The sequence below is a fragment of the Oncorhynchus masou genome, unplaced genomic scaffold (genome assembly GCF_036934945.1).
Source record: "Oncorhynchus masou masou isolate Uvic2021 unplaced genomic scaffold, UVic_Omas_1.1 unplaced_scaffold_2988, whole genome shotgun sequence".
NCBI lineage: Eukaryota > Metazoa > Chordata > Actinopteri > Salmoniformes > Salmonidae > Oncorhynchus > Oncorhynchus masou.
This window is the reverse complement of record NW_027009407.1, coordinates 12771-31540: the sequence shown is the minus strand read 5'-3', so window position 1 is coordinate 31540 and position 18770 is coordinate 12771. Positions and strand designations below refer to the sequence as shown.

The 18770-nt window shown below is 45.4% G+C and overlaps 1 protein-coding gene across 1 annotated transcript in view; it reads right to left on the bottom strand.

The window, feature by feature from the left end:
- Positions 1–18770, bottom strand: part of LOC135534091 (ADAMTS-like protein 3) — a gene marked incomplete at both ends in the record, with an annotated part of 41055 nt that overhangs the window by 12336 nt on the left and 9949 nt on the right. Inside the window, 4 exons of the mRNA XM_064961233.1 lie at positions 3137–3269; positions 4584–4879; positions 9793–9877; positions 12266–12413. Coding sequence (XP_064817305.1) covers positions 3137–3269; positions 4584–4879; positions 9793–9877; positions 12266–12413 — 662 coding nt within the window. The remainder of the gene's footprint in view (positions 1–3136; positions 3270–4583; positions 4880–9792; positions 9878–12265; positions 12414–18770) is intronic.

Below are 18770 nucleotides of genomic sequence, written 5' to 3'. Positions count from 1 at the left end.
ACTATTGTTCCCTCCAAGCTTGACACCAAGCTCAAAGCCCTGGGTCTGAACACCACCCTCTGCAACTAGATCCTGGACTTCCTGACAAGCAGACCACAGGTTGTGAGGATTGGCAACAACATCTCCTCCACACTGACTCTTAACACAGGGGCCCCCCAGGGGTGTGTCCTCACTCCTCTGCTGTACTCACTGTTCACCCATGACTGTGTGGCGACACCCACTCCATCAAGTTTGCTGACCACACCACGGTTGTAGGCCTGAGTCAGCCTATAGGGATGTGAGTGAACTCCTCAATATCAGCAGAACAAAGGAGTTTATTGTCAACTTCAGGATGCAGATGAGGGAACACGCCCCGATCCACATCAACGGCACTGCAGTAGAGAGAGTCAGCAGTTTTAGGTTCCTCCACGTCCACCTCACCAAAGACTTGACATGGACCAACAACACCACCGCTCTTGTCAAGAGGGCACAACAGGATCTTTACTTCTTAAGGCAGATGAAGAAATTCAGCGTGCCACCCCGGATCCTCTCCAAATACTGCCACTGCACCACCTCACAGCCTGGTATGGGAATGGCTCTGTCTACGACTGCAAGGCCCTCCAGCGGGTGGTGAAGATGGCCCAGCACATCACTGGGGTGTGTTCCCACCCATCCAGGACATCTACTTGAAATGGTGCCTGAGGAAGACAGTTTCTATCTACAGGTATGGTGAACACTTGAACTGGACTGACCACTTTTTGCACCTTTGCACTTACATGACAATTGCTGCTAACAGACTTGTATTTACTAATGCTAATAATGCACAATTTAAACACTTGCCCCCCAAACCCCCCTTCCCCAATACATGTGTAAATATTGTACTAGAATATGTGCCTCCCTGTATTATACATGCTTATTTCTATTCCACTGAGCAATTTACTTTGTTTGTAGTCTTATATTTTATTATTGGTAATTGTTGTTGCATTGTGGAGAAGCAACCTGAAAGTTAGCATTTCATTGTGTATCCTGTTCATACAACTAATAAAACTTAAAACTTGAAAAACACACACGCACAAACAGGGGTATGCTAATGAGTGTGTATCTTTGCATGACAACAGAAGATGGTTCCTGGCAGTATCGATAATTAGTCAAACATAGAATGGAAATGAGTTGTTGTGATTAGAGGTCGACTGATTAATCAGAATGGCCGATTAATTAGGGCCGATTAATCAGAATGGGCGATTAGATTAATTGGGGCCGATTAATCAGAATGGCCAATTAATTAGGCCCGATTAATCAGAACGGCAGATTAATTGGGGCCGATTAATCGGAATGGCCGATTAATTAGGGCCAATTAACCAGAATGGACAATTAATTAGGGCCGATTTCTAGTTTTCATAACAATAAGAAATCGTTATTTGTCTAAGCCGATTTTGCCGTTTAAAAAATATTTTTTACACCTTTATTTAATCTTTATTTAACAAGACAAGTCAGTTAAGAACACAGTGTTATTTACAATGATGGCCTAGAAACGGTGGGTTAACTGCCTTGTTCAGGGGCAGAACGACAGATTTTTACCTTGTCAGCTCTGGGATTCAATCTTGCAACCTTACAGTTAACTAGTCCAACGCACTAACCACCTGCCTCTCATTGCACTCCACGAGGAGCCTGCCTGTTACGCGTTGCTAGCTAGCATTAAACTTACCTTATAAAAAACAATCAAACAATCATAATCACTAGTTAACTACACATGGTTGATGATATTACTAGTTTATCTAGCATGTCCTGCGTTGCATATAATCGATGCAACGCTGGAGGATGATTTAACAAAAGCACATTTGCGAAAAAAGCACAATCGTTGCACGACTGTACCTAACCATAAACACAATGGCTTTCTTAAAATCAATACACTGAAGTATATATTTTTTAAACCTGCATATTTAGCTAAAAGAAATCCAGGTTGGCAGGCAATATTAACCAGGTGAAATTGTGTCACTTCTCTTGCGTTCATTACACGCAGAGTTAAGGTATATGCAACAGTTTGGACAGTCTGGATCATTGCGAACTAATTTGCCAGAATTTTACGTAATTATGACATAACATTGAAGGTTGTACAATGTAACAAGAATATTTTGACTTAGGGATGCTACCTGTTAGATAAAATACCAAACGGTTCCGTATTTCACTGAAATAATACACTTTTTGGTTTCGAAATGATAGTTTCCGGATTCGACCATATTAATGACCAAAGGCTCGTATTTCTGTGTGTTATTATGTTATAATTAAGTCTATGATTTGATAGCGCAGTCTGACTGAGCGATGGTAGGCAGCAGCAGGCTCGGAAGCATTCATTCAAACACCACTTTTGTGCGTTTTGCCAGCAGCTCTTCGCAAGCACAGTGCTGTTTATGACTTCAAGCCTATCAGCCGAATGGCTGGTGTAACAGATGTGACATGACTAGCTAGTTAGCGGGGTGCACGCTAATAGCGTTTCAAACGTCACTCGCTCTGAGACTTGGAGTAGTTATTCCCCTTGTCGATGTGTTCCTGGTTTGAGCCCAGGTAGGGGTGAGGAGAGGGACGGAAGCTATACTGTTACACTGGCAATACTAAAGTGCCTATAAGAACATCCAAGAGTCAAAGGTATATGAAATACAAATAGTATAGAGAGAAATAGTCCTATAAAAACTATATTAACTTCAACTAAAACCTCTTATCTTGGAATATTGAAGGTCTCATGTTAAAAGGAACCACCAACTTTCATATGTTCTCATGTTCTGAGCAAGGAACTCAAACATTAGCTATTTTACATGGCACATATTGCACTTTTACTTCTCCAACACTTTGTTTTCGCATTATTTAAATCAAATTGAACATGTTTCATTATTTATTTGAGGCTAAATGTATTTTTATTGATGTATTATATTAGGTTAAAATAAATGTTCATCCAGTATTGTTGTAATTGTCATTATTACAAATAAAAAAATTAAAAAAACTGCCAATTAATAGGTATCGGCTTTTTTTTGGCCCTCCAATAATCGGTATCGGTATCGGCGTTGAAAAATCATAATCGGTCAACCTCTAGTTGTGATTGGCCTTAACTTCAACCCAGCCAGCCAGTCAGCAGAGGATTGCCTAATGTGTGTTAGATTCTCACCTTGGGGGACACGGTTCGGGGTTGCAGATGCGGCCCATGACTGGAGGGCGGCTAGAGGGGTCACAGAGAGAATCGTCAACCTCCTCTCCTCCTCTCTCCCGACTCACACACCTGACCACTGCTGTCTGTCTCCCTGGGGGAGAGGGGGAACAGAGTTAGAGAGCAAGAGGAGGAGGGGGGGCAGGCTGAGAGAGAGAGAGGGTGGGTGGTTTAGGTGGAGAATGACAAGGTGGAGAGCAAGGAGACCAAAGACAGAGAACAACAGAGAGGGGAGCTGAGAGAGGGCGAGTTGAGAGAGGGAGAGCTGAGAGAGGGAGAGCTCAGAGAGGGCGAGCTGAGAGAGGGAGAGCTGAGAGAGGGAGAGCTGAGAGAGGGAGAGCTTAGAGAGGGAGAGCTGAGAGAGGGCGAGCTGAGAGAGGGCGAGCTGAGAGAGGTTAGAGTTGAGAGAGGTAGAGCTGAGAGAGGGAGAGCTGAGAGAGGGAGAGCTGAGAGAGGGAGAGCTGAGAGTGAGATAGTGGGGTTAGAGAAACAAAGAGGTCACACATGGACACTGAGATAGAAACAAAGCATCTACTGCAGGGGTTTGACTACTTGTTGTTCTTCTAAAGGAATAACATTTTTGTTTTGGGGGAAACTAACTCAATATACTTTAAAATGACTGAAACCAAATCCAAACTGTGTAGAAATGATAATGGACCTATATTCATACAGTTTCTTGACTGTTTAGCTCACTAATAAACACTAGACAGTCAGGGAGCGCTGAAAATTCCCTGATTGATAGAGGACTATGTTTTGCAAAATTTTATGGCAAGGAAATATAAGCAATTTTCACTGTGGCCTTCCGAACTCCGTGGCCCCTGGGGGGAAATGAGTTCGACACCCCTGACCTCCTGTATATGACTATGAGAATCCCATCCTGTATAAAATAAATATGAAACTTTAATAAGAAAGCCATCTCACAGGGTAATAGTGAAGGAGTTATTTGAGTAATTACCAGATTTATCATGTAGACAAGGATGTTGCATGTTTGGGATAATTTATTTATTTTTATTTCACCTTTATTTAACCAGGTAGGCTAGTTGAGAACAAGTTCTCATTTGCAACTGCGACCTGGCCAAGATAAAGCATAGCAGTGTGAACAGACAACACAGAGTTACACATGGAGTAAACAATTAACAAGTCAATAACACTAGAGTACTGGAGTACTAGAGTGCTAGAGTACAACCCTTTTTAGTAGTGTTTGGAATTTAGGATTATACCTTGGGTAATGTTTAGGATAATGTTTGTTTAAATGTTTGGGAATATGTTTTGTATGACCTTTTGGGATAATGTGGCAGTATTATTTCAGATAATGTTTGGGAAAATATGGTTGGTATGATGGTTGGGTAACAATGTTACAATGTTCGGTACAACGTTTCGGTTTCGTTGAAGCACCGGTGCAGCTCACCTGTAGCACAGGAGGCCGAGCAGCCACTAAAGCCCCTGTAGTCCCAGTGGTGGGGCTCCTCACCCTGGGTGTGAGGGCCTTGAGGATCCTGGAGGTCAGGAGAGAAGCCTGGGCCTAGAGTACAGGCTCCCCCATCGCAGGGCCTCTCCAGCTGGGGCCGCTCTTCACCGCACTCCTCCTCGGGCAGGTCTACCTCCGTCTGGGTGAAGGAGAGGAGGACACGACACTTCAGCTCCCGTGTCTGTTTGCCGAGCCCACAGGTGACGCTGCAGGGAGACCACGACCCTGGGATTAACCTGGAGAGTACACAGGAAGACTCAGCGAATGGAGTTAGGTAACACTGAGATAAACACGGATGAAATTGTATATGTCAGTTTTTAACCATCAAAAGTAAAATGCATCTCTACTTTTTTCATAAGAATTAAGTCGTTTCATACAACAATTTAAAAAAAACTGACATTTGTATGTTTTTCTCCAAAAGAACCTTCAAAGAACCTCCTGTATACAGCGCCTTTGGAAAGTATTCAGACCCTTGACTTATTCCACATTTTCTTAGGTTACAGACATATTGTCACGTTCTGACCTTTATTTCCTTTGTTTTGTCTTTATTTAGTATGGTCAGGGTGTGAGTTGGGTGGGTAGTCTATGTTTGTTTTTCTATGATTTGGGTATTTCTATGTTTCGGCCTAGTATGGTTCTCAATCAGAGGCAGGTGTCATTAGTTGTCTCTGATTGAGAATCATACTTAGGTAGCCTGGGTTTCGCTGTGTGTTTGTGGGTGATTGTTCCTGTCTCTGTGTCTGCACCAGATAGGACGGTTTGGGGTTTTCACATTTCTTGTTTTTGTAAGTTTGTTCATGTTAAGTGATTTATTAAAACATGAATCAAAGTAACCACGCTGCGCTTTGGTCCGCCTCTCCGTCAATGGAAGAAATCCCTTACACATATTCTAAAATGTATTAAATCGTTATCTTCCCTCATCAATCTACACATAATACCCTATAATGACCAAGCAAAAACAGGTTTGTAGACATTTTTGCTAATTTATAAAAATAAAAACAGAAATATCACATTTACATAAGTATTCAGACGCTTTACTCAGTACTTTGTTGAAAATCCTTAGACAGCAATTAAAGCCTCACATCTTCTTGGGTATGACGCTACAAGCTTGGCACACATGGATTTGGGGAGTTTCCCATTCTTCTCTGCAGATCCTCTCAACCTCTGTCAGGCAGGATGGGGGGGCGTTGCTGCAACTATTTTCAGGTCTCTCCAGAGATCTTCGATTGGGTTCAAGTCCGGGCTCTGGCTGGGCCACTCAAGGACATTCCCGAGACTTGTCCCGAAGCAACTCCTGCGTTGTCTTGGCTGTGTGCTGAGGGTCGTTGTCCTTTTGGAAGTCGAACGTTCACCTTATTCTGAGGTCCTGAGCGCTCTGGAGCAGGTGTTCATCAAGGATCTCTCTGTACTTGGCTCTGTTAATCTTTGCCTCAAATCCTGACTAGTCTCCCAGTCCCTGCCGCTGAAAAACACCCACACAGCATGATGCTGCCACCACCATGCTTCCTCCATACATGACGCTTGGCATTCCGGCCAAAGAGAATCTTGGTTTCATCAGACCAGAGAATCTTGTTTCTCATGGTCTGAGAGTTTTTAGTTGCCTTTAGGAAAACTCCAAGTGGGTTGTCATGTGCCTTTTACTGAGGAGTGGCTTCTTTCGGGCCACTCTACCATAAAGGCTTGATTGGTGGAGTACTGCAGAGATTTTTGTCCTTCTGGAAGGTTCTCCCATCTCCACAGAGTAACTCTAGAGCTCTGTCAGTGTGACCATCGGGTTCTTGGTCAGCTCCCTGACCAAGGCCCTTCTCCCCGATTGCTCAGTTTGGCCGGGAGGCCAGCTGTAAGAAGAATGATGGAGGTCACTGTGTTCTTTGGGACCTTCAATTCTGCAGAAATGTTTTGTTAACCTTCCCCAGATCTGTGCCTCGACACAATCCTGTCTCAGAGCTCTACGGACACTTTCTTCCACCGCATAGCTTGGTTTTTGCACTGACATGCAAAGTCAACTGTGGGACCTTATATAGACAGGTGTGTGCCTTTCCACATCTTGTCCAATTCATTTAATTTACCACAGGTGGACTCCAATCAAGTTGTAGAAACATCTCAAGGATGATCAATGAAAACAGGATGCACCTGAGCAACATTTTGAGTCTTATAGCAAAGGGTCTGAATACTTATGTAAATAAGGTATTTCTGTTTTGTTTTATTTGAAATACATGTACAAACATTTCTAAATACCTGTTTTCACTTTGTTGTTATGGGGTATTGTGTGTAGATTGCTGAGGATATTTTTTATGTAATCCATTTTGAATAAGGCTGTAACGTAACAAAATGCAGAAAAATTAAAGGGGTCTGAATACTTTCCAAAGGCACCGTATGGTTCTAACTAGAACCCTCTATGAAGGGTTCTACCAATAATCATCTTATAATCTAAAGGTTCTTCCTAGAACCGTCTGTGAAGGGTTCTAAATCAAATCAAATCAAATGTATTTATATAGCCCTTCTTACATCAGCAGATATCTCAAAGTGCTGTACAGAAACCCAGCTTAAAACCCCAAACAGCAAGCAATGAAGGTGTAGAAGTTCTCTACCGAGAACATTTTTATCTCCTACAACCCTCCATGAACACTTCCACCAACCTTATTAGACTTTAAAATGTAATTAGTTTTGACAATACATTGCATGTATCATAAGGCCTTTATTTGAGGGCCTAGTTATACCCGAGCTCAGCAGTGTTCTGAACATCCTGGTTTACAGGCCACATCAGGCCTGCAAGTCACATTAAACTGGCATTATATTAGAATCCAGCCAGAGTTAGGAGATCCTGCAACCTGCAAAGAATCATCAAAGAACCCTTTCTTCCAAAAGGGGTTCTTAGGATGTTAAAAGTACTAGGTAGAACCCTTTGCCTTACAAAGAACCCTTGTTCTTCTGATCAAAACAGTTCTTGATAGAACCCTATCCCTCCGGAAAAAAACTTTTGGAACCATTTTTTCTAAGACTTGTAGGAAAATCATTCCATTTGGAATGCAGACTAACACTGAATGACAGACACTTTCTGGCTCAGCCAACCTAACACAGACTGACTGAAGTCCTAAGCTGTACTCTGACATACATTTTGGATACATAGAATATTTTAGTGAAAGAAAAATCTTTTACATTTGTAGTGTGTTGTATCTATACTCAGCGGGGAGGGAGGTAGAGGTGGGAAAAGTAAAGGAGAGACAGAAAGAGAAAGAAAGAAAGAGAGAGAGAGCATGAAGAATGAAAAAAATAACATTTCTTCCTGAACAAAATAAATGTTAGAAGTGACAGAAATCAGATCGTGACAATATTCATGTCTTGTATTTTTCTGCTGCTTATAAAAGTAATATCATTCCAGTGGATTTGTGAAAGTAGTTACATTTGTCCAATCGTCCCCCAAAGCCAGATGAGAAAGTCAACACACACACACCCTGGTCCCGCTGTCTAAACATTCTTCTAGCGCTTGGGATTCCGTCTTATGGGACCTGCTATTCCCTCACAGCCGTAGTGTGTCATGTTTGGACCAGTGTGTTGTGTGTGTGTGTGTGTGTGTGTGTGCGCGCATATCTGTCATGTTTAGACCGTGTCATTAAGAAAGATCATGATGATGTCAGAATGTAAATGAAAATGGAGAAAACAGACTCTTCTATGTACGGGGGTGAATGACTGATGTAACGTGCTTTACTTCCAAAGACGTTGGGAACTAATGAGGGTGAATGAGGTGGTGTGTGTGTGTGTGTGTGTGTGTGTGTGTGTGTGTGTGTGTGTGTGTGTGTGTGTGTGTGTGTGTGTGTGTGTGTGTGTGTGTGTGTCTGCAAGGGGTGTGGGAGATGTCTGTGAGTGAGTGTGTGTGTGTGTAAGAGAGTGTGTGTGGGTGTGTGAGTCTCTAGACCTGACAGATCCCAGGGTGTGTGTGTCAGTACTAACAGGACCACAGCAGCAGGCCATAATCACATGCTCATCACCAACAGAGGAAGGAGAGGAAACCCACCAGGACATTAGCACAGACCTGTGGATAAGCTCTGGCGGTATGTGTGTATATGTGTGAGTTATCAGGCCCATGATAAGGACTTGCGTTGGAGATATTCGGACCGCCATGCTCAGTGACTCAGCCTCTACACACGCACACATGCACACACACACCACCGGAATCCTGGAGTGTTCTCCTATATATAGCAACATGAGTAACTGTGCGGAAAAGGAACGTCTAAAAGGGAAGTCTGTCTCTGATAGGGGTCAAGCACTACAGCAGTAATACGAGACAAGTTATCAAGGGAAACAAGTCAATCTGGCAACCCTTTGCTCAGACTATACTGAGGGTTGCCAGATCTGCTGTGTTCCTGATAAGTTGTTCAACTACTGCTGGGTCTCTCTCTCCTGTGAACTCTTAACCTTTTACTGCAGTGGGCTAATTCAGGGTCACACAGAGTGTTTCACCACACACACATGGTTATGGGATCAAAAAAAAGAAGACACCTGCACCATGTCAGATATAGATTTGAAATGTATTAAATGTTGAGTTTGCATCCCAATATTACACTTTATACACATCACAGACGACTGAAATATAACAAAACTGTTTGACATAGGAACACTGGATTTTATGTAAAAAAAAATATATGTTTAATAATTATGAAATGACAAATACCGTTCCACCCATGAGGCCACTAGAGGGTGCTTTAGTAATTTGACTGCAGGAAAGGGCCACACACATTTACTCCACATACTGTAAGCGATGCCTTTGGTAGACCACAGCCGACCGCGGCGGAGGAGGTATGCACACACGCATGTGTATGTCTGCTTCTTCATGTGTGCGTTTATATGCATGTGTGTGCCTGCCTGCATGCACTGTAAGTGTGTGTGTGTATATTAGAGTGTGAATACGTGTGTGTGTGTGTGTGTGTGTGTGTGTGTGTGTGTGTGTGTGTGTGTGTGTGTGTGTGTATATTAGAGTGTGAATACATGTGTGTATGTGTGTGTGTATGTGTGTGATCTTGTGTCTGTGTGCGTGTGTGTGTGTGTGTGTGTGTGTGCGAGTGTGTGTGTGTGTGTGTGTGTGTGTGTGTGTGATCTTGTGTCTGTGTACGCATGCAGTGTGGACTTGAGTGTGTGTATCTCTACTCACGTTGGTTCTTCTGTAGCGGTGCGTTGTTCTTCCAGCTCCTGGGCTTGTTTTAACCAGGGTAGCTTGGCCTCCACAGGAACTGACTCTAGACCAGATATTAAACACACATAGTTAGTCAGCTGCCTTACACTGGGCACAGTAACTGACTCCAGATCAGGGAAAGAGAGTTTTAGGCCACGTTCCCATGGGTTGGCCTAGGATAACACTGCAATGTGTGAAACATCTCTCTCTCTCTGGTTTTACTATCTTTGTGGGGACCAGAACATTTATTTAATATCCTTGTGGGGACATTTTGCCAGCCCGCAAGGAAAAATGCTATTTTAGGCTTAGGAATTAGGTTTAGGGTTAGGGTTACAGTTAATTAGGGTTTGGGCTAAGGTTAGGGTTAGGTTAAAGGGTTACGGTTAGCGGTTAGGGAAAATAGGATTTTGAATGGGAATCAATTGTTTGGTCCCCACAAGGGTGTGTGTGTGTGTGTGTGTGTGTGTGTGTGTGTGTGTGTGTCTATGCATGCGTGTGTGTGCATGCGTGTGTGTGTGTGTGTGTGTGTGTGTGTGTGTGTGTGTGTGTGTGTGTGTGTGTGTGTGTGTGTGTGTGTGTGTGTGTGTGTGTGTGTGTGTGTGTGTGTGTGTGTGTGTGTAAGAGAGACTGTGTGCATGGGTGTGCAAGGCCCTGACTGACCCCAGCATGAAAACGACCAAACCAATCACCATACTACTAAATCAGAAGAGTTGATTTACAACGCATCTCTTCCTCTCAACCAAATTATCATCCTTACTATTTCACTGGGAGACTTTTAAAAAGCAAATATTTCCCTCTCAAGTAGCTCATATTTTCACCCTCCATTTACTCCAGATGTCTACCACGATGCCAGTTTTGACTCTTTGCCAACATTACTGAAGCCTGGAGTTCTAGAGCCAAACCCACATCACTCTGCACACACACATACACACTCCACACACAGACTTTCTGATACACCCCCCCGCCCCACACACACACATATACACAATCCAGTGCTCTTTAGTCTCCAGTCCCTCAGCCATATCTAGCTGTGATAATGAAGCCCTATGACTTAGTTAATTGTCTGCTGCGTAAGTATTTGCTTGCCAGATTGAGTTTTACTCCTGACTGTATGTAGACGGGGGAGGCTGACAGTATTAGCTGTATGTAGACAGGGAGGCTGACAGTCCTAGTTGTATGTAGACAGGGGAGGCTGACAGTATTAGTTGTATGTAGACAGGGGAGGCTGACAGTATTAGCTGTATGTAGACAGGGAGGCTGACAGTCCTAGTTGTATGTAGACAGGGGAGGCTGACAGTACTAGTTGTATGTAGACAGGGGAGGCTGACAGTACTAGTTGTATGTAGACAGGGGAGGCTGACAGTATTAGCTGTATGTAGACAGGGAGGCTGACAGTCCTAGTTGTATGTAGACAGGGGAGGCTGACAGTATTAGTTGTATGTAGACAGGGGAGGCTGACAGTATTAGTTGTATGTAGACAGGGGAGGCTGACAGTATTAGCTGTATATAGACAGGGGAGGCTGACAGTACTAGTTGTATGTAGACAGGGGATGCTGACAGTATTAGCTGTATGTAGACAGGGAGGCTGACAGTCCTAGTTGTATGTAGACAGGGGAGGCTGACAGTATTAGCTGTATGTAGACAGGGGAGGCTGACAGTATTAGTTGTATGTAGACAGGGGAGGCTGACAGTATTAGTTGTATGTAGACAGGGGAGGCTGACAGTATTAGCTGTATGTAGACAGGGGAGGCTGACAGTATTAGCTGTATGTAGACAGGGGAGGCTGACAGTATTAGCTGTATGTAGACAGGGGATGCTGACAGTATTAGCTGTATGTAGACAGGGGGAGGCTGTCAGTACTAGTTGTATGTAGACAGGGGAGGCTGACAGTATTAGCTGTATGTAGACAGGGGGAGGCTGTCAGTACTAGTTGTATGTAGACAGGGGAGGCTGACAGTATTAGCTGTATGTAGACAGGGGATGCTGACAGTATTAGCTGTATGTAGACAGGGGGAGGCTGACAGTACTAGTTGTATGTAGACAGGGGAGGCTGACAGTATTAGCTGTATGTAGACAGGGGAGGCTGACAGTATTAGCTGTATGTAGACAGGGGAGGCTGACAGTATTAGCTGTATGTAGACAGGGGAGGCTGACAGTACTAGTTGTATGTAGACAGGGGAGGCTGACAGTATTAGCTGTATGTAGACAGGGGGAGGCTGACAGTACTAGTTGTATGTAGACAGGGGAGGCTGACAATATTAGTTGTATGTAGACAGGGGAGGCTGACAGTATTAGTTGTATGTAGACAGGGGATGCTGACAGTATTAGTTGTATGTAGACAGGGGATGCTGACAGTATTAGTTGTATGTAGACAGGGGATGCTGACAGTATTAGCTGTATGTAGACAGGGACACACACACACACATAAACACAGACACAGTGGATACCGTACCTCTGGGTTTGTGGCATGCGACAGGTACCAGGCAGTCTTCTTTGATATGTGGTTTGAGGGATGTGTTACAGCCACCAGTGTGCTGTCCCCTGTGGTCGATACACAGGACCACTCTGTACCGCAACCCACGGCCACATGTCACTGTGCACTGCAAAACACACACACACACACACACACACACACACACACACACACACACACACACACACACACACAGTTACAATAGCACACACTTTAACCAACCACCAGTTTATATAAACGTAATACTGACTTTATATAAATTGTATATGTTATATGCACATAAGCTCCTGTTCTTACCACATACAGCCAGTTCATATAGGCTTCATAGCCAGTTCATATCGGCTTCATAGCCAGTTTACAGGGACTTGTAGCCAATTAACAGAGGCAGAGGCTTCAAGTTCTTCTGTGTGCACATCACTGAGGACCACTGAGGACTCCGACATCATGATGAAGAAGGCGCCTCTACAACCTCAGGCGGCTGAATAAATTAGACGTGGCCCCTAACATGCTGACCAAACCGGACACGTCATGTGCGTGAGCGTCGCAAAATACATTTAGAAATCCATGTTATTCAATTATTGCACCCACACTGCTCGCGCGCGCCAACGATTGTCTGCGATGCCAAGGGCTAAAATAGAACTCCTCTCTATTTCTGACGCAGATCGCGCTGCAAGTCCTGCCTCTCCCATCTCCTCATTGGTTTATAGAAGCAGGTACCCACGTGCCATCTCCTCATTGGTTATACCCATGTGAGTGATTGAAAGACAAACTGGTTTGCCAGTTGTCGTGGTAATACTATGAAAGTATAGATGCCATCACCATATAAGTTCAAAGATGAAAAAGCCTGGAAGGAGGAGAGATGACTAGAAACTATTCGGTTGGCTGTTCTATATGTGGATTAATTGTCGGAGTAGATGACCTTGTGCATTTCAGGTAAAATAACAACCTAATGTTTATATCCCAGGACAAATTAGCTAGCAACAGCAAGATAGCTAAATAGGACAAATTAGCTAGCAAGTGCAAGTGCATTGAGCGCCTTCTGTCGGGCTGCATCGCCACCTGATACGGCAACTGCTCCACACTCAAACGCAAGGCTCTTCAGAGGGAGGTGAAGGAAACTACAGCGTTCGGTGTCAATGGAAGGCCAAGAAGATCATTAAGGACTCAATCCACCTGAACCAAGGATGGCTACCATCTGACAGACGGAGTCAGTACAGGTGCATCAGAGCTAAGACCAAGAGACTAAAAACCAGCTTCTATCACCAGACCATCAGACTGTTGAACAGCTTCTATCACCAGACCAAGAGACTAAAAACCAGCTTCTATCACCAGACCATCAGACTGTTGAACAGCTTCTATCACCAGACCAAGAGACTAAAAAACAGCTTCTATCACCAGACCATCAGACTGTTGAACAGCTTCTATCACCAGACAATCAGACTGTTGAACAGCTTCTATTACCAGACCATCAGACTGTTGAACAGCTTCTATCACCAGACCCTCAGATTGTTGAACAGCTTCTATTACCAGACCATCAGACTGTTGAACAGCTTCTATTACCATCAGACTGTTGAACAGCTTCTATTACCAGACCATCAGACTGTTGAACAGCTTCTATCACCAGACCATCCGACTGTTGAACAGCTTCTATTACCAGACCATCAGACTGTTGAACAGCTTCTATCACCAGACCATCAGACTATTGAACAGCTTCTATTACCAGACCATCAGACTGTTGAACAGCTTCTATCACCAGACAATCAGACTGTTGAACAGCTTCTATCACCAGACCATCAGACTGTTGAACAGCTTCTATTACCAGACCATCAGACTGTTGAACAGCTTCTATTACCAGACCATCAGACTGTTGAACAGCTTCTATCACCAGACCATCAGACTGTTGAACAGCTTCTATTACCAGACCATCAGACTGTTGAACAGCTTCTATTACCAGACCATCAGACTATTGAACAGCTTCTATTACCAGACCATCAGACTGTTGAACAGCTTCTAACACCATCAGACTGTTGAACAGCTTCTATTACCAGATAATCAGACTGTTGAACAGCTTCTATCACCAGACCATCAGACTGTTGAACAGCTTCTATCACCAGACCATCAGACTGTTGAACAGCTTCTATCACCAGACCATCAGACTGTTGAACAGCTTCTATCACCAGACCATCAGACTGTTGAACAGCTTCTATCACTGACCATCAGACTGTTGAACAGCTTCTATCACCAGACCATCAGACTGTTGAACAGCTTCTATTACCAGACCATCAGACTGTTGAACAGCTTCTATCACCAGACAATCAGACTGTTGAACAGCTTCTATCACCAGACCATCAGACTATTGAACAGCTTCTATCACCAGACCATCAGACTGTTGAACAGCTTCTATCACCAGACTATCAGACTGTTGAACAGCTTCTATCACCAGACCATCAGACTGTTGAACAGCTTCTATCACCAGACCATCAGACTGTTGAACAGCTTCTATCACCAGACCATCAGACTGTTGAACAGGTTCTATCACCAGACCATCAGACTGTTGAACAGCTTCTATCACCAGACCATCAGACTGTTGAACAGCTTCTATCACCAGACCATCAGACTATTGAACAGCTTCTATCACCAGACCATCAGACTATTGAACAGCTTCTATCACCAGACTATCAGACTGTTGAACAGCTTCTATCACCAGACCATCAGACTGTTGAACAGCTTCTATCACCAGACCATCAGACTATTGAACAGCTTCTATCACCAGACCATCAGACTATTGAACAGCTTCTATCACCAGACTATCAGACTGTTGAACAGCTTCTATCACCAGACCATCAGACTGTTGAACAGCTTCTATCACCAGACCATCAGACTATTGAACAGCTTCTATCACCAGACCATCAGACTGTTGAACAGCTTCTATCACCAGACCATCAGACTATTGAACAGCTTCTATCACCAGACCATCAGACTGTTGAACAGGTTCTATCACCAGACCATCAGACTGTTGAACAGCTTCTATCACCAGACCATCAGACTGTTGAACAGCTTCTATCACCAGACCATCAGACTATTGAACAGCTTCTATCACCAGACCATCAGACTATTGAACAGCTTCTATCACCAGACTATCAGACTGTTGAACAGCTTCTATTACCAGACCATCAGACTATTGAACAGCTTCTATCACCAGACCATCAGATCATCGGACACACCCACACACACCTCATACTCACAAACACACAGACATACACACACACTCATACTCAGACACACACAGCCAACACTGCTGTCTTATGCTATTGTTATGAACTTGAGTGAAGACCCAAAAGCGGTTTTAACAGAAAACAGAGTTCTTTAATGAAAAACAGGAATGGCATAAATCCTCTTCCAACGTTGTCAGCGGAACAAAAGAACGTTAGTATAGTGCAGGATACACCTGCCAGGCAGACTCCGACAGGACAGGACAAGGTGGAAGCAAACGAGACGACAGCTTGCTTCTGGCATCAAAAAACACAAACAAGAATCAGACACTGAAAGTAGCAGGAACAGAGAAAGAAATAGAGACCTAATCAGAGGGGAAGAGAGAACAGGTGTGAAAGAGTGAATGAGCTAGTTAGAGGAGATGTAGAACAGCTGAAGAATGAGAGACAGAGAAGGTAACCTAAAAAGACCAGCAGAGAGAGAGAATGAAGAGAAAGGACAGGAACAGACATAACAAGACATGACAGTACCCCCCCACACTCACCGAGCGCCTCCTGGCGCACTCGAGAGGAAACCTGGCGGCAACGGAGGAAATCATCGATCAGCGAACGGTCCAGCACGTCCCGAGAGGGAACCCAACTCCTCTCCTCAGGACCGTACCCCTCCCAATCCACTAGGTACTGATGACCACGGCCCCGAGGGCGCATGTCCAAAATCTTACGAACCCTGTAGATGGGTGCGCCCTCGACAAGGATGGGGGGGGGGACGAGCGGGGGCGCGAAGAACGGGCTTAACACAGGAGACATGGAAGACCGGGTGAACGCGACGAAGATAGCGCGGGGAGAAGAAGTCGCACTGCGACAGGATTAATGACCTGGGAAATACGGAACGGACCAATGAACCGCGGGGCCAACTTGCGAGAAGCTGTCTTAAGGGGAAGGTTCTGAGTGGAGAGCCATACTCTCTGACCGCAACAATATCTAGGACTCTTGGTCCTACGCTTATTAGCGGCCCTCACAGTCTGCGCCCTATTACGGCAAAGTGCCGACCTGACCCCCTTCCAGGTGCGCTCGCAACGCTGGACAAAAGCCTGAGCGGAGGGGACGCAGGACTCGGCGAGCTGAGATGAGAACAGCGGAGGCTGGTACCCGAGGCTACACTGAAAAGGGGATAGACCGGTAGCAGACGAGGGAAGCGAGTTGTGGGCGTACTCTGCCCAGGGGAGCTGTTCTGACCAAGACGCAGGGTTACGAAAAGAAAGACTGCGTAAAATGCGACCAACAGTCTGATTGGCCCGTTCGGCTTGACCGTTAGACTGGGGATGAAAGCCGGACGAGAGACTGACGGAAGCCCCAATCAAACGGCAAAACTCCCTCCAAAATTGAGACGTGAACTGCGGGCCTCTGTCGGAAACGACGTCAGACGGAAGGCCATGAATTCGGAAAACATTCTCGATAATGATCTGAGCCGTCTCCTTAGCAGAAGGGAGCTTATCGAGAGGAATGAAATGAGCCGCCTTAGAGAATCTATCGACAACCGTAAGAATAACTGTCTTCCCCGCTGATGAAGGCAGTCCGGTGATAAAATCTAAAGCGATGTGAGACCACGGTCGAGAGGGAATGGGAAGCGGTCTGAGACGGCCGGCAGGAGGAGAGTTCCCAGATTTAGTCTGCGCGCAGACCGAACAAGCGGCGACAAATCGACGCGCGTCACGTTCCCGAGTGGGCCACCAGAAACGCTGGCGAATGGAAGCGAGCGTACCCCGAACGCCGGGGTGGCCGGCTAACTTGGCAGAGTGGGCCCACTGAAGAACGGCCGGACGAGTAGGAACGGGAACGAACAGAAGGTTCCTAGGACAAGCTCGCGGCGACGGAGTGTGAGCGAGTGCTTGCTTTACCTGCCTCTCAATTCCCCAGACAGTCAACCCGACAACACGCCCCTCAGGGAGAATCCCATCGGGGTCGGTGGAGACCTCAGAAGAACTGAAGAGACGAGATAAAGCATCAGGTTTGGTGTTTTTGAGCCCGGACGATAAGAAATAACAAACTCGAAACGAGCGAAAAACAGAGCCCAACGAGCCTGACGCGCATTAAGTCGTTTGGCTGAACGGATGTACTCAAGGTTCCTATGGTCAGTCCAAACGACAAAAGGAACGGTCGCCCCCTCCAACCACTGTCGCCATTCGCCTAGGGCTAAGCGGATGGCGAGCAGTTCGCGATTACCAACATCATAGTTACGTTCTGACGGCGATAAGCGATGAGAGAAAAACGCGCAAGGATGGACCTTGCCGTCAGAGAGAGAGCGCTGAGAAAGAATGGCTCCCACGCCCACCTCTGACGCGTCAACCTCAACAACAAACTGTCTAGAGATGTCAGGTGTAACAAGAATAGGTGCGGATGTAAAACGATTCTTAAGAAGATCAAAAGCTCCCTGGGCGGAAACGGACCACTTAAAGCACGTCTTAACAGAAGTAAGGGCTGTGAGAGGAGCTGCCACCTGACCGAAATTACGGATGAAACGACGGTAGAAATTAGCGAAGCCCAGAAAGCGCTGCAGCTCGACGCGTGACTTAGGAACGGGCCAATCAATGACAGCCTGGACCTTAGCGGGATCCATCTTAATGCCCTCAGCGGAAATAACGGAACCGAGAAAAGGGACAGAGGCGGCATGAAAAGTGCACTTCTCAGCCTTCACATAAAGACAGTTCTCCAAAAGGCGCTGGAGGACGCGTCGCACGTGCTGAACATGAATCGAGAGAGACGGTGAAAAAATCAGGATATCGTCCATGTAAACGAAAACAAAAATGTTCAGCATGTCTCTCAGGACGTCGTTAACTAGTGCCTGAAAGACAGCTGGAGCGTTAACGAGGCCGAAAGGAAGAACCCGGTATTCAAAGTGCCCTAACGGAGTGTTAAACGCCGTCTTCCACTCGTCCCCCTCCCTGATGCGCACGAGATGGTAGGCGTTACGAAGGTCCAATTTGGTGAAAAACCTGGCTCCCTGCAGGATCTCGAAGGCTGAGGACATAAGAGGAAGCGGATAACGATTCTTAACTGTTATGTCATTCAGCCCTCGATAATCCACGCATGGGCGCAGGGACCCGTCCTTCTTCTGAACAAAAAAAAACCCCGCTCCGGCGGGGGAGGAGGAGACTATGGTACCGGCGTCGAGCGAAACCGACAAATAATCCTCGAGAGCCTTACGTTCGGGAGCCGACAGAGAGTATAATCTACCCCGGGGGGGAGTAGTTCCCGGAAGGAGATCAATACTA